The sequence below is a fragment of the Dipodomys spectabilis genome, unplaced genomic scaffold (genome assembly GCF_019054845.1).
Source record: "Dipodomys spectabilis isolate Male_0828 unplaced genomic scaffold, ASM1905484v1 ptg000163l, whole genome shotgun sequence".
NCBI lineage: Eukaryota > Metazoa > Chordata > Mammalia > Rodentia > Heteromyidae > Dipodomys > Dipodomys spectabilis.
In genome coordinates this window covers 14,096,736-14,112,813 of record NW_024870840.1, presented here as the reverse complement: position 1 = coordinate 14,112,813, position 16,078 = coordinate 14,096,736, and the positions used below count along the sequence as shown (strand labels likewise).

At 43.8% G+C, this 16,078-nt stretch overlaps 1 protein-coding gene across 1 annotated transcript in view; it reads right to left on the bottom strand.

The window, feature by feature from the left end:
• Positions 1-16,078, bottom strand: part of Stab2 (stabilin 2) — a 139,701-nt gene that overhangs the window by 33,926 nt on the left and 89,697 nt on the right. The window contains exons 43-53 of the mRNA XM_042693213.1: positions 15,991-16,064; positions 14,756-14,827; positions 13,257-13,376; positions 11,056-11,103; positions 8,592-8,675; positions 7,336-7,482; positions 6,142-6,282; positions 5,007-5,066; positions 3,141-3,317; positions 1,871-1,960; positions 1,400-1,546 (exon numbers count right to left, since the gene is read on the bottom strand). Of these exons, the coding sequence (XP_042549147.1) occupies positions 1,400-1,546; positions 1,871-1,960; positions 3,141-3,317; positions 5,007-5,066; positions 6,142-6,282; positions 7,336-7,482; positions 8,592-8,675; positions 11,056-11,103; positions 13,257-13,376; positions 14,756-14,827; positions 15,991-16,064 (1,160 nt within the window). The remainder of the gene's footprint in view (positions 1-1,399; positions 1,547-1,870; positions 1,961-3,140; positions 3,318-5,006; positions 5,067-6,141; positions 6,283-7,335; positions 7,483-8,591; positions 8,676-11,055; positions 11,104-13,256; positions 13,377-14,755; positions 14,828-15,990; positions 16,065-16,078) is intronic.

Here is a 16,078-nt window from a genome sequence, read left to right as displayed (position 1 = left end):
GATCTTATTCTTGATTAAGGTTCTGGCTATGATTAAGAATATCAAAATAAACACACAACAACTTGGTCATGGAGATTTCTGAAGGTCTATTTTGGTTCTCAGTTCTTGGGTTTCATTCTTTGGGCAAAGTTCTGTGCTTTATAGAGCTGTCCCAGGTCAGGATGAGACAGGCACATTGTGGTAACAATTAGACATAGGAATTTAAGTGTAGTTCCATTTCAAGTTACTGGGATACTTTTGGATAATCCCTTATACCCTTGATCTGTAGTTTTAATTTTACTTACTTTTTCCTTTGGGAAGAATTGGGGTTTGAATTTAGGGACTTAGTTTTTTCCTGGGCTGGTGGTATGCCACTTGGACCATGCCCTCAGCTCTTTTTGCTTTGAAGCTTTTTGGGGCTGGGTTCTAGTGACTCATACAAGTAATCCTAGCTATTTATGAGGCTGAGATCTGAGGATCACAATTCAAAACCAGCCCAAGCAAACACATCAGAGAATTTCTTATTTCTAATTTACTGGCCAAAAGCTGGAAGTAGAGGTGTGACTAGCAGAAAAAGCCAAACAAGAGTGTGAGATTCTTAGTTCAAGCAACAGTACTGGCACAAAGAAAAAGAGCATTTTTCAGATAGTGCCTCAAAAATTGTTTTTTCCCAGGGTTAACTTGGATCACCATTCAATCTTCCTACTCTCTCACCTCTCACAGTAGCTGAGATTGCAGGTCCATCCATCCATGACAGTTTTATAATGTACAAGGTATAGCCTTGATTTCCGAATTTATATAGTAGCTATAATAACTATGCCCACTACCAGATTACTGTGGGGGTAAAACATGCATGGAGCTGACAGGAGAGCTTCAAGTGATGTTCAATAAGTAGCACTTCCTGGATGAGTGAGTGAATGTGAAAACGTTTAGCATCTGATAGGAGAATATAGCATAAAAGCTCTATCAACGTTGTGACTTGAACGAACAGGCACATGCCATGTAGTTAGATTCAAGCATAGGAAATTGTCATTCTTCTAGGCTCCAAATGGTTGGAGATAACAGTTTTGTATTCCTGAATGTGGGTTAGGAGCTCAGAACCTGTTGAATGAATAAGTAGATGGGTGGGTTAGAGACTGAGTGGTCTGGATTTTGATACACAGTTGGTATCTAAGAACCGCTTCCTTCGTGATGAAGGGGTGAGTGAAGTGGTGGGTGGTGGATAAGCAAGGATGCTCAGGGCTTGCCTCAAGCTCAGCGGGCACTTGTGGATTATGAGGTTGAAGAGCTCCATCACATAGACTTTAAGTCTCCTGAGTCCTGTTCTCACTGAAGACTCGCCTCCAAACTTCCCCAGGAGGGATCCTAAGAGAGCCTGTGCCCAAGGTTTTGTTACTGAGGTGGTAGTATTAGGACTGACCAGCACGTCGAAGGCAGCCAAGGTATCACAGCGGCCCCCCAAGGTGGGATCCAGCAGCAGGCAGTCAATGCCATAGGCCACGCCTACGTCAAACTGGAGCCCCCGTTGCACAATCCTACACATTTGATCATTTAGAAAGAGCTCACCCTGAGAGAGAGAGGGAGAGGTGGGGGTGGGGAGTTCCTGTTAGACTTCTTTTCCTTCCAAGCCACAAGACTCAGAAAAAAAATGAACCCCCCCCCCAAACCCAGAGCAACAGGAACCTGTTCTCCAAACCCACAAGGTTCTTGGTTCTCACTCTGAGGGCTTTGGATGATTGGGGTTTATCCATGGTTTCTTAGCAATTGTGTGTTCTCTGGGAAGCAGCTGGGAAGGTACTGACCAAAATGAGAAGCGGTTGGAGAACAGCTTACTGTTCATAGGTATCTTGACCACCTCCCTCCCCCCACTTCTCCTCACCCCATGACTCACAGTGTCATTGCCAGTTCCACATGTCACTCTTAGCTCAGAGCCCTGCAAGGTCTTCCAGGAATCCGATCTCAGGAGATCTGTAGCTAAAGCCTGCAGGAGAAATGATACCCCATTAACACCCCTTCCTCCCATTTGGGCTCAGAGAGGAGCTTTGCCAACAAGTCAACTCCAGATATAAGTTTTCCAAATTTTGTACAACATTACAATAATTTCAGCTTTAAAATGACATGACCGAGGATGTAATCAAAAGGAAAAATAACCATGCACTCCAGATAGTGAAAATTTCTCCTAGAGAGACCATCTCAGTCAACCCTTCCATCTTACTTATGCTGGGGTATCCCAGAAGATAGTTCTCGGCAAATGACAAGATTGGCTGGGAAATAGCCTAGGTGGCACTAAGGGGCTCAGTTGTGCCCCTCAGAAAGTTATGTAGACATCCCAGGATCTCAAAATAGGACCTTACTTGGGAAAAAAAGATCATTGCCCATGTCACTCAGGAAGATGAATTTGTCCTGGAGCAGGGAGGGCTCTTAATCTACTATAAACAATGTCCTTCAAAGGAGCAAGAAGAGGATTGTCATATGAAGACCCTGAGGCATACAGGGAGAAGATGGAGGAGGAGATGGAAGAGATGCAGCCACAAGCCAAGGAATGCCATCAGAAGCTGGGCGAGAAGAGGTAGTGGATTCTCTGAGAAGGAACAATCTTCTTGGACCTTTGCTTGAATCTTAGCCTTTAGAACTAGGAAGGGATCCATTTCTGCTGTGTCAGGCCATTCAGAGTGTGGTAATTTGCAATGTAGTTTGGGGTGCCATGAATGAACTGGAGTTAGGCACTGGCATTCTTGGAATGGATGGCCTCTGCCCTGCAGAAATCTGAATCCACCAGAGTGGCCACTGTGATCCCAATAGCTGACTACTTCAAGATGAAGCAGTCACTTGCTTAGTTATTCTGGAACTAAGGAGACAGTCTAGCTTAAAAATCTTGTCATCCATAGCATTCTGATGTGCAAAGGAGGAGAAAGGCTACTGTATAGTCAAAAGAGAAAGATAGTTTTGGTATTGGACATTAGTCCAGTAAATAGAACTGGGTCTGGTTGTACTATAGAGTGCAATGAACCACAGCCAATCAGAAAAGGATGCATTGAGCAGGGAATGGCCCATCCTGGGCCTGGAGGCACATTGATAATTGCTGGGCCTCCACGGTTCAGTGCTTCATGGTGTCACCTCTGGTACATTCCCATGCTGTCTTGTGCGTGCAAACAAAATACCTTGGCATCTCGGATCACGTGGAACTTCAAATACTCCTCCAGCTTGTCCTTGTTGAGTGGGTTGAATAGGAACTCCTGTTGCTTAGCAGGTAGAGCTTGGAGGGCCTGGTCTGTGGGCCAGAACAATGTGACTGGGATGTGGATGGGTTCAGTGATGGTACTCAGCAAGCCTGAGTCCTGAAATACAAGAATGAGGCCCTCACTGGCACATACCATGAGTAAGTCTCTGCTGTGTGGGCACGGGGTCTCTCTGAGTATCCCCTTTGTGTCCTGTCTATGGCTGGTCTGGACTCTTGGCGGTTTTGGAATAGCATAGTGAGGAATAAGAGGATTTGTCATTCTCCAACCATTCTCACCCAGGTTTCTTTAGAAGGCAAACTGGGAAGTTCAACTCTTAGGCTTCTGTTAATAGGAAAATAAATTTTAGTGAGTAACGTCACTAAAATTTGGGTAGATGTATTCTACTTCTGCCCAAATATTTCAAGCTGTGAAAAGATCAGCTTAGCATTGTGCTTCTATCTTATTTACTAAAAGCAAAAGCGTGTGCAAGACAACTCCTGTGCATATATAAAATTTCTAGCTCCTCAGTTCTTCTGAATTGAGACAAATAGGGAGGAATCATTTTTGCCATGTCCAGAGTGTGGCCTGGGTGTGCTATAGACAGTTTTTCTGTAACTTTTTCCCAACAATTTTATGAATTAGATTTTACTATTGTCTTTTATTGGACCCTAGAGAATTTTGCTAAATTCTTCTAAAAGCACATATCAATGGTAGGGAGGTGTTGGGAAGGTTGGCAAAGATTACTTAGCTATGAGATTTTCACTCTGGACCCCTTCCCCCCTGCCCGTGTTGGTTGTGGGGCTTGAATTCAGAGCCTGGAAACTGTCCTTGAGCTCTATGGCTTAAGACTAGTGCTCTAACACTTTGAGCCATAGCACCACTTACAGTTTTTTGGTGGTTAATTGGAGATAAGAGTCTCACAGACTATCCTGCCTGGGTAGGCTTTGAACCATGATTTTCAGATCTTAGCTTCCTGAGTAGCTAGGATTACAGTCATGAGCCACTGGCACCCAGAACTCTGGACATCTTGAACCCCCATTCTAACAAGCTGGAGAGCCTGAGACTCAAGGCACTTGGGCAACCTCTGGCTGAATCAGGTTTATGGGGCATGCTACCAAACACAGTCCTTTGGAGGGTCCACTCAGGAAGGATTTACTCCATATTTGGGAACAATCTCGGAATCATAATAAATCTAATTTCTCTCTGCCTTACCTAGATAGCCAAGGCTGGCTAGCTCTCCACCTGAGCTTCCTCATCTCTTTTATGTGAAACATCTAATCTGGGCATTGGGACATTCCACTGTCTTTCCCTCTCCCCAGCCAACTTAAATATTTGTTTCTGACTAAGCCAATGTACATTGATTAGGTTGACATCATACATTTAGTGTGTGTGTGTGTGTGTGTGTGTGTGTGTGTGTGTGTGTGTACGCAAGCACCAGCACTTGAACTCAGGGCCTCATGCTCTCTCTTGGCTTTTTTATTCAAGGATGGTGCATTATCACTTGAGCCATATTTCCACTTCTAGGTTTTTGGTGGTTAGTTGGAGATAGGAGGCTCACAGACTTTCCTGCCCCAGCTAGCTTTCAAAGCATGGTCCTCAGATCTCAGCTCCTGTATAGCAAGGGTTACTTGGCATGAGCCACCAGTGCCTGGTGAACAGAGACAGAAAATGACTTTGTTCTCCAGAAAATTAGGACTTCCTCATATAGATCCCACAACAGCTGGTAGATATACACACAAATAAGCCCAATAAGACAAACTTCTTTAAGGCAGTCTGTTGTCAACCATCTTCCCCTTTTGTTTTTACCTGTATTAATTTAGCAAATCTGTGGTAGCCATGGTTGATTGCCGTTGTGGTGAGATTTTGCTGCAAAGACAAGAATGGACACAAAAGCTGTTCTTAGACTGTTCAACGTTGAACAAAAAATTCAACTAAAAAAATTCAACTAAATCCAGTGAAGATGAATCATGGGTAGAGAACTGAACAAGTCCCATGGTTCCTCTCTTCTGCTCAGGCTTTTCTGCATTACAGAGGCTTGAAGGCACTACAGTGCCTGGACTCTCTTGCAGCTACAGCCCCACCCATGACACAGAAGCCACCAAGCAGAAGTGCTAGTAGGTGTTGGCAGGAACAGCAGACCTGAAACACAGCAGTGGTGACACCTGCTCTCCAGTCTGTAGGGCCCTGGGTGGGAGGTGGGAAAAGTAGAATCTACATGGTGGTTAGAGCCAGAAGGCTCTGTAGGGTGGTTGAGGGTCCTCCTACCACAGGCTTCCCTGAGCTGCACAGTTTCTAGTTGTGTAGCCTCTAAGCTCAACTTTAAAGAGATTCAGTGAAGTACCTAGTATCTCTAGAAACTCTTTTTGTATAAGTAAGGAATAGTGGTTTATGAAGTCTATAATACTCACATAAATAAAAGTAAAAATAATCTTTCCTATCCATTGAGGAGTTTCATTCCAGGTTTAGTTTTAACCACTTCTAATCTTATCTATCTACTACTCATCAATGATTGTCTTCTTTCTTCTCTCCCTCCCTTCATTACTCCCTACTTCATGTTCCAAATGGACCATCTACCCTTATGGACAAGAAATAAACACTTACAAAATTATTTACTTGTCTGTCTATATCAGATAGCATCTCACTATGTTGCTCTAGGCTGGCCTTGAACTCCTGAGCTTCCACCTCCTGAGTAGGTGGGACTGTAGACCTATGTCACTGTACCTGGATAAAGTAAACTACTGATTTAAAACACATTTTTGCTTATTATATCTTACCTAGAATAATATATCCTAGACCTTGGATGATAGCCTGAGGTTGCAGCTTCTAAGGTGCACAAAACTTACAATGAAGTTACAATAATTCCATGTGATAGCTCAAGATCAGAATGGAGACAGTCATGTGGGAGTCCCTTTGCACTAAGAAAATGACAGAGTTTACCTACCAGAATCCTCCCGGAGGTGTCTCTGGGGGTGATGACCAAATTTTGAGGAGACAGCAATTTGTCTATGACATGGATGACCCCATTGGTACTGATGATATTGCTGGCTATGACCTTAGCCTTATTGTTTATGTACACTGTGTCCTGAAGTCAGCCAAAGAGAAAAAAATAAAAACAAATGAGTGAGGGAAATTCATGAAATCAATTCCCACAGGATGCCATATTTTTTATTATGACTTAGGAGGAGTTAATGACAAATAATATCTAACCAAACAAAATAATCATTTTGATATAATTCTGAAATTGAAAGTGAAGAAGTAGTTATTTTTGGCAGTACTTTTTTTGTACTTGTTAAGTTGGTACTCTATGACTTGACTAACTTCCCTAGTCTTTGCTTTAAGTTGTTATTATTATTATTATCTTAGATAAAGTTTTGTTCGATTTCTTCCCTGGACACCCTAGACTGCAACGTTACTGTCTCCTCCTCCTGAGTAGCTGGGTTTACAGGTATGCACCATCATACATGTGGACTTTCTAATATTTTTCCCAGGCTAGTCTCAAACTCAAAAACCTCCTACTATCTACCTCTTGAATAGCTGGGATTATAAGTGTGCACACTTCTTTTTTTATGTTTTTATTGTGAGGGGTTACAGTTAAATGAGCAAGGTAATGTGCACACTTCTTAATGTGTGTTGTGCACACTTTTCTCCCTTTGCCTATTTTGAGCTGACCTGCCTCTGAGATTGAATTCCAAGTCAACAATTTGCCTGTGGTGTGGCCTTAGACAAGTTACTTCATCTCACTAAGCTCAATTTTCTTAATTGGAAAATGAGGATAATAATAGTGTTTATTTCATGGGGCTATTTTGAGGCATGAGTCAGAATGTGTAAAATATTAGAATAGTTGCATAAAGAAATTACTCAACATATACAATATGTAATATATATAATATATACATTATAATATAGTATATATTATATAAGCATATAATATATAAAGACATAACATAAATAATGTATATTATATAAGTATAATATATGAACATATAAATATATAAGTGATATATTGTATAAATAATAAATATTATATAACTACATATATAAATATATCTATAGTTATTATTAACTCACTGCTCCAATGAAAAGGAGGAGAGAGAGGACTAAGGAAGTACGATCTTCTTGAGGTCACTGCTCTTACCTGGGAGACAGAGATGCTAAGCAGCTCTCCTTGAAGAGAAGTAACATGCGAGATGGATTTCAGATTTTCCAGGAGTAGCTGTTGGCAGGCAACCATATGATACCGAAGAATCTGGGGTATCACTCCCTGTTGGTCCCAGTCCGCGATCTGTAATACATAGAAGGGTTTGGGGGCAGGTGCTTTTTGCTCCAATCTTCTCTCCTCTCCTCCCCTCCATTTTCTCTCTGCTCTCTTCCCAGTCAGGTTCCAGGAGGTGGGCATCAGGCCTGGCTTGTATCAGGGGCTCAGGGAGAAGCCATTCAGGCAAAGGGTCAGGTGGTCCTAGTTCCTTGAGTTTCCGTTGTCGAATCTCAGTGCGGAAGAGATGTGGTTCCTCTATACCAGCCCTATACCAGCTTCCTTAAAGGAAGACTTGTCTTGAGAATCATGTAGCAAAAGACTGTATAGCATGTCTCCTTCTTGGATGAGGTGACAGGATCACTTGACGTATCTCCACTTGGAATCCCCAGCACAAACACTATTGATCATAAAGTCAGTGTAATAGAAACCCACAAACTTCTCAGATCCAGGATGGCTCCTTTGTAGCTTTAAAGCCATTATCCAGTGTCAGTGATTTCTGACATTATTTTGGGGTTTCTGCTTTGCTGGTGTGCATACTGTACTTGTGAGGGGCAGTATGTGCAGTAGGTAAGAACAAGCCCTTACTAGGATACCTGTTGTCCTGTAACTTTGGGAAGTTGTTTCCTCCACTGTCCTCCACTGTGGAATGGGGGTACTAGTAGCCCTCAACTCACAAATCTGATGTGAGGACTGAATGATTCATCTAGGCCAGGCCCCCAGAATTGTGCCTGGCACACCCACTAAATGTTAGCAATCATGATTATTTATGCTAATGAAGCAGGTGAACAGTAAAGGCTCTGCCACGTCTGGCAAGACAAGAGCCTATTTGCCATCCATCTATCATCCATCCATCCATCCATTATCTATTTTCTTTCCTTGTTTGGTCTATGGGAAGTTTGGATTGCTTAAGAGTTGCTGATCTTTTCCAATTTCCTGCTATGTTTAAGGCATCCCCTTTAGAAGTTCTCCAGTCAGTGTTAAGTCCACCAAATGTTGCCCTTGATAGAGGTCCCTGTGCCGACAGGCAGCTGCTTCTATCATTGCTCATCCCATATCTTCTGTCCAAAATCATCACCATTACTGGTTCCAGGGTGAGATTCCCAAGCTTTCCTATATGTTCCCAGCCTCATGCTTACCTGGGGCTCTTCATTGAAGGAATAAGATGAAGGTGCAAAGACTGTGAAGGGACCCGGCCCAGCCAGTTCTCGGACAGCATGCACCTGCATTGGGGTGTGGGGGAGGGGAGGGGAGCCACACATCACTCATTGCACAGAGAGGTGGGGCAGAGAATTCTTTTCCTTGTACAGACATAGAAAGGGCTCAGAGGCATGTCAGTCAGCACAAAGAGGATGAGGAGGCCTGGGTCTTAGTCTTGGATCCAAATTAAACTCAAATCCTCTGCCATGAAAATCATATTTGTTATTTCTCAGTTACAAAACTAACACTCATTTGTTGCATTAAAAATTTGGAAAGTAACAACACAAAAATGAAAATTATGAGTAACCCTATCATCCAGCCAGCCAGAGGTGGCTATTATCTTTAAATAAATAAATATTAAATATATATATAATATATATTATATATACACAGAGAAACTTTCATTGCCCCAGGCAGACAAGAAACATTACATATGTGTAATCGATTTCTATATATTTCTATACAGTTTGTATATATATATATACATATATATATATATATATATATATATATTTGGTTCAGGTACTGTGGCTTGAACTGAGAGCCTTGTCTGCTTTGGCTTTCTTGTTCAAAGCTGGTGCCTTGCCGCTTGAGCCATACCTCCATGTTTGGCTTTTTGTTGCTTAACTGGAGATAAGAGTCTCATGGATTTGTCTTCCTAGGCTGTTTTTGAAGCACAGTCCTCAGATCTCAGCTTTCTGAGTAGCTAAGATTACAAGCATGAGTCACTAGTGCCTAGCTTCTTCATGTTTTATACAACTGGGACAATCGTACAAACAGAAAAAATGAAGATGGTTCACTTAACTGTTATCACTGACTAGATGTTACGACCATATGGTTACTATGGTTACCTCTTCTAGCTCTTTATGATTTTATCCTTTCAATTTTTAATAGTTTATTCATCAACATATCTGAGATTTATCTGGATATATGAAGTACAGAAAGATCATAATTTGTGTGTTTCGACTCAAATGTTAACCAGTTGCCGCAGTGATGTTTCTTGTCTGCCTGGGTGATAAGTTTCTCTGTATCTAGCCATTTATCACTACATAGTGGGATGGGTTCTGAGACATGTGTTGTTAGGTGATTTTTGTCATTGTGTGAACATCATAGTGTGAACTTACACAGAGGGGAGAGGTCCAGCCTCTATAGACCATATAGTTCATATGTGAACTATATGATCTAGCCTCTGGCTTCCAGGCTACAAACCTGAAGAGCTGTTGACTGTACCCAATACTGTAGGCAACTGTCATACAATGGCTAATATTTATGAACCCTGTCATATTGGAACATAGAGGAAGTCTGGTAAAATGTAATACAAATATTAAGAAATGGTCTATTGAATAGACTTCAAGCTCCATAACTGGAGCTTGAAGGGCCAGAAGTTGCTCTGGGTGATAGGGAAAGAGTTGGGAGGGAATGTGAAAGCCTAGACATAGAATTTACAAACCTTAGGCTACACTAAATTGAAAAAAAAAAACAAAAACCCCTTTTTCCTCAATAATAACCTTAGCTTTACTTTTAACTTTATACACTTTAAACTTCTTAAATTTTTGTTTCTTTTTATAATAGCATTTAGCTTACAATATAAACATGTGCAGCTCTAAGTTTTTTGTTTTTTTTTTTTTGCTGGTCATGGGGCCTGAACTCTGGGCCTGGGCGCTGTCCCTCAGCTCTTCAGCTCAAGGCTAGCACTCTACCACTTGAGCTACAGCGCCACTTCCGGCATTTTCTGCTTATGTGGTGCTGAAGAATCGAACCCAGGGCTTCATGCATGTGAGGCAAGCACTCTACCACTGAGCCTCCTTCCCAGCCCCTTATATTGTTCTTCTAAATTTTTTTTTTTTTGGGTCCGGTCGTGGGGCCTGAACTCTGGGCCTGGGCACTGTCCCTCAGCTCTTCAGCTCAAGGCTAGCGCTCTACCACTTGAGCCACAGCGCCACTTCCGGCTTTTTTTTCTTTTTGCCTATGTGGTGCTGAGGAATTGAACCCAGGGCCTCATGCATGCAAGGCAAGTGCTCTACCACTGAGCCACCTTCCCAGTCCTTTTATATTGTTCTTTTACAGGGAGAAATGGAGTTTGAACTCAGGGCCTCATGTTCCTAGGCTGGTAGTGCTCTGCCCTTTTTATCTTAGTTAATTCTTGTGCTTTTGCCTGCCTGGCCTCAGACCACAATCTCATCTCTGCCTCCTGTGTAGCTGGGATTATAGGTATAAGCCACGTTCATTTGTCTTCCCTATGATATGTTCTTATCTAGAAGCTTTTTCTTAATTTTGTTCTTTTTTAACTTCTTAAGCATTTTTGTCAAAAAAAAGGCACCAACACGACATTAGCATGGGTCTGCCCTCTTCTGTGTCTGGCTGAGACCCGACTTACAGTGCGGCAGACCCACACCTCCTTACCTGCAACTGGAAGAAATACTGGGATGTTTTCCAGTCCTTGGGAAGTTCCTGTAAACAAGGCAGTAGATTTGCTTGAGCTGGTGCATGGCCTGGCAGACAGAGCAGGGACAGGCAGAACAATTCTACTCTGTCAGTGTCTGCTGTCCCCTCCTGTGCACTGGCATTGTGCGGCCATGGCTCCCTGATGGTGGTAGCTCCCCCCTCCCCCGAGCCCGGGCTCTGGACTGACCGCTGATGGTCGGCATGGCCACACACACCCTGGCACCTCCCTCTGCTTTATCAAAGGGAGGCCCAGCCGTTTCCAAAGCACCTGAGATTTAGGGCCATTGCAGAATGATGCTCAACTATGGACAAAACTATTTTGACTATAGTAAATGTTTTCAAACGTCAGTTATAGGGTTTCAGCAAACTTGGTTCCTTATTTGTGGGCATATTTGATCAGCCAGATGTTCTGTCTAGTCCCTCTTTAAACCAACAACCATTTACTTTATAATAGGAAAATACCTGCAAGCATCTTACCACTACTATGTCCAGTATAGATAGGTCCCTGGGCAGCCACATAACATCCACTTACCCACCCCCCCACCACACCAGACACACACATATAACCACATTATGCACACTCATCCCCCACCTCCATATCACAAACATACACATGAAGTCACACGGACAGCCACACACCACACACATCAAACACATGAACATCTCATACACATCAAACACATGTACACATCATGCACGTAACTCTAACATGCAGCATATACACGTCATACACAGGCACACAATACTCATGCATTACACACAAACATACATACCCCTATACCTCACACATGCCACACACACAACTATACACCCACTAAAACATACCATATACATAGCACACATCATATGCACACATACGCACACAACACTCACATTTCCCCATGTATAGTATGTACATACACCAGACCACATGCTACACACATCTCTAACACATGCCACACGCATATACCATGCCACACACATCACACACACACCACACCTTGCACACCATGAACAGACAAAACCACATATACATATCATAAACCACACAACTAATACACACAAACATAATCCCCACATGCAATTACATATCACATACAAACTATGCACATCTCTCACACACTATACATGGATCACAAACACACATCACACATACACATCACATGCCTGCACATATCACACACGTCATAACATACATTCCTCAGCAATCAGAGCCGTAGCAATGCTTTGGTGCTGTTGCGTGCTCTGATCCTTTCTGTACCTCATTGTATTTCACTCTTAGGACAACCTAGCAGGGTGCCCACCATTATTTTCATTCACAGATTCAAAAAGAAACTCATAGTTGGGTGCTAGTGGCTCACACCTGTAATCCTAGCTACTAGGCTGAGATCTGAGGATTGTGGTTCAAAGCCAGCCCGGGCAGGAAAGTCTGTGAGACTTTTATCTCCAATTAACCACCAGAAAACCAGACATGTTACTGTGGCTCAAGAGGTACAGCACTTGCCTTGATCTGAAGAGGTCAGAGACAGTGCCCAGGCTCAGAGTTCAAGTCTCATGACTGACAAAAGAAAAAAGAAAAAAAGAAAAAAAGAAAAAAAAAGAGACTCAAGCCAGGCGCTGGTGGCTCACACCTGTAATCCTAGCTACTCAGGAGGCTGAGATCTGAGGATCACGGTTCAAAGCCAGCCCAGGCAAGAAAGTCCGTGAGACTCTTACCTCCAATAAACCACTAGAAAACTGGAAGTGGCGCTGTGGCTCAAATGGTAGAGTGCTCACCTTGAGCTGAAGAGCACAGGGACAGCGCCCAAGCCCAGAGTTCAAACCCCATGACTGACCAAAAAAAAAAAAAAAAAAAAAAAGAGAGAGAGACTCAGGATACTGAAATCTGAGGATCCAGTTCAAAGCCAGCCTGGGCAATAAAGTTGGTAAGCCTCTCAGCTCCAGTTAACCACCAGAAAACTGGAAGTGGTACAGCATGTAGCTCAAAGTGTCAGAGTGCTAGCCTTGAGCAAAAAAGCTCAAGGACAGAGCCCAGACCCTGAGTTCAAGCCCCAGGACTGGCAAAAACACCCCCCCCAAAAAAAAAAACCCTCTTCAATAACAGCAGTAAAATATACCTCCTAGCATCTTTAGTGAGTTTTGCATTTGCAAAGCCCTTGCATGCCACGTGTCTGCGTTACCTCGTAGATGCTGCCTCTGCAGGTGATTCCATCCCCGGTGTAGTTCATCTTGCAGGTACACGTCCTCTTATCTTCCCCAGTGTGGTTACACACAGCAAATGGGCTGCAGCCTCCATTGTTCTGGGAAAATGGCCAAGGGGTTGGGGACAGGGATCAGTCAGACCAGTTTTTGTGACAGCTTTGGCAAGATGTGTCAAATCATTTGTATTGGAACTTATTATTATTTTTCTTTTGAGGGGTAGGTGCAGAGTGCTTGCCTAGCACATACAAATCCCTGGGTCCCTTCCCAAGTGCAGTGGGGAAGGGAGGGAGAGAGCGGTGACGGAGGGAAGATGAGAGGGAGAAAAGGAGAGAGGGAAGGAGGGGAGAGAAAGGGAGAGAGGGAGGGAGGGGAGGAGATTCATGGAGAAAGATAGGCTACCAAGATGGATCCTTTCTTGTCCCACCTTGCTGATGACCTCATTTCAGCCCAGAGGCCTGGACATTTTGGTTATCTCTCACCCTATTGACACTACTTCCAAGTTGTTGTGGATGCCCACCTTCTGATGACGTGATCACTCTTTCTTGTGCTCACAGACCCTTCTCTGAGCTTTCTGAAACTCACCCTTCTTACTAAGGTAGGTATGCAGGGGGCGGGGAGGGGAGGGAGGGTATCTGTCTGGTATCTGTCTGCCTCCTGCAAGCATGGCTCACCCAGCCCCTGACTGAGCTTCCACACTGCAGTGTTTACATTCATGCCATGTGATGCCATTTCCAAGTCACTGATAAGTTCCCAGAGCCCAGGACACTGCCTGGTAGGTTGTATGTGTCCACTGACTTGGTGTGGGTGACAATGTGGCCTTCCCCCTAGCTTTACAGAAATGGTTTCTGTGTTAAGGAAAAAAAAAAAAAAAACCTAACAACTTATTCAGAATAGACAGACACAGATACTGTCCAGCTAATTAATGGTTAAAAAAAAGCTGATGCTTCAGGCTATGATACATTAGAGACCTGGCTTCTCCGTCCACAACCTCTCAAGGAAAGAGGTCTCAAGAAGCAAACCATCCAAAGCCTTTAAGTCATATAAATCAGGGCTGGGAGCAAGCTAGGTTGTTGTCTGGTTTGATCACATACCCATTGCTTTACATTCTTATTGTTAAATACGTTGAGGCTGGGCATGGCGATGCTCTTTTGTCCCCTCCGAATTCTGGATTCTTTGCTTGGGCTCACAGAGCCCAAGATGAACATTTTGATTATTTGGCGCCTCATTGCTCTTTAGCGAGAAAGACAAGAGGAAGCGTTCAAGATGTATGTCTCATGCCCCTTTCTAAAGGTGGAATAGCAGAGGCTGCCCTGTTTCTTTCCAACATGACAGTGGGCCACGAGAGAGAAATGAATCTCCTGGCCCAGAAGCTGCTTCAAGACATCTGGGGGTGGGGGGTGATCCCCTCACTGAAGCATCCCCTGGAGAGATGGGGGTAGGGGAGGGGTGGCTCTGAAGCCAGCCTGGGCATACTCACAAATAAGCAGACATTAATGTGTGTGCAGATCTTCCCGTCTCCCGTGTACTTTGGCAAGCAGTTACAGACAGCCTGTCCAGTAGTAGAAGCACAGGGATCATTTTACAAATGGGGTCACACTGGCTTAGTGGGCTGGCTGTGAGACTCAAGTTCTGTCAGGTTAATAGCAATGTCAGAGGAGACTGCATTGGCTCTTGGTCCTATCTAGACAGATAGGACAATCAGTTTTCTAATTCATACAGAATAGCCTCCCAGGTGGCAGCAGACCTAGGTTCTGGTCAGCCGACTCTACTAGAACTTGAATTCATTAGTGGGGCCATTCAGGGCCACAGAAGCAGATTTCCACTGATCCTCCTTCTTTATCCCTTCATCATGGGCTTGAGTACCAGAGCTCTTATGGCTTTGCTCCACTCCAGGGGGGTTAGAGTTTGAAATAACTCTACAGAAACATCTATCTATCTGTCTGTTTGTGATTTTCCCTGTGTGCACATGTGTACCTACATGGGCACAGACACACAATTCTTTAACACAAGCATTTCCCCCCTTACTTTTGGGTATTGTGAGCACTTGCTTGATCTTCCCAGACAAGGATGTGACACCAAACCTCAACCATCTCCACAGGAGATGACTTCGCCACCCAATTTCAGCTGCATGGACTTTCTTGGCTGGCTGTTTTGTGTGTTCTCTATGTGACCAAGCCCAGAGGAGGCAGAGTATAGGATTTTGGACTCTTGTGTCTTTTCACCCCATCACCCTCAACCTCTGATGCTGGGGTCCTTTTATTTTTTACCATCTCCTCAAACTGGCTGTGCCTGGTAGTGCCTGAAGGGCACTACCTGACTCTGTTTGGTATGATTGACAGAGGCCCGAAATAGGAGTGTCTGCTGTGATTTGCACAAGTCAGAGCCTTGAGCTAAGGAAAAGCAGGTGTGATTCTAGGCATGAGAGAACTGGAAGAAAAAAGGTCATTTCTAGGAAACTTCTAGGTGCTTCAGGGATCATCTGGTGTTCTCAGATGCCTACTTCTCCCCACTGCAGGGAGGTGCCTTTTCTGAGGGTCCTTTGTCCCCCTCATTTTGCCCTCATCTCCAAAGATTGGCCTCTTACACTTTCATCACATACTAAAGTATGTGTGGTCACAGCTGGGCAGAGGTCTGTTCTCAGCCTCTTTTTCTCAGGGCTGTGTCTTAAGACCCAGGAGTTCCCTCCAGGACACTTAGGGAGGGGGAGCTTACCTGGTTGGGTCCTGTTTGCGTGCACTCTGCATTCTTGTCACAGCCACCATGGTTCTCTAAGCATGGGTTGATTTCTTTGAAACAAAAA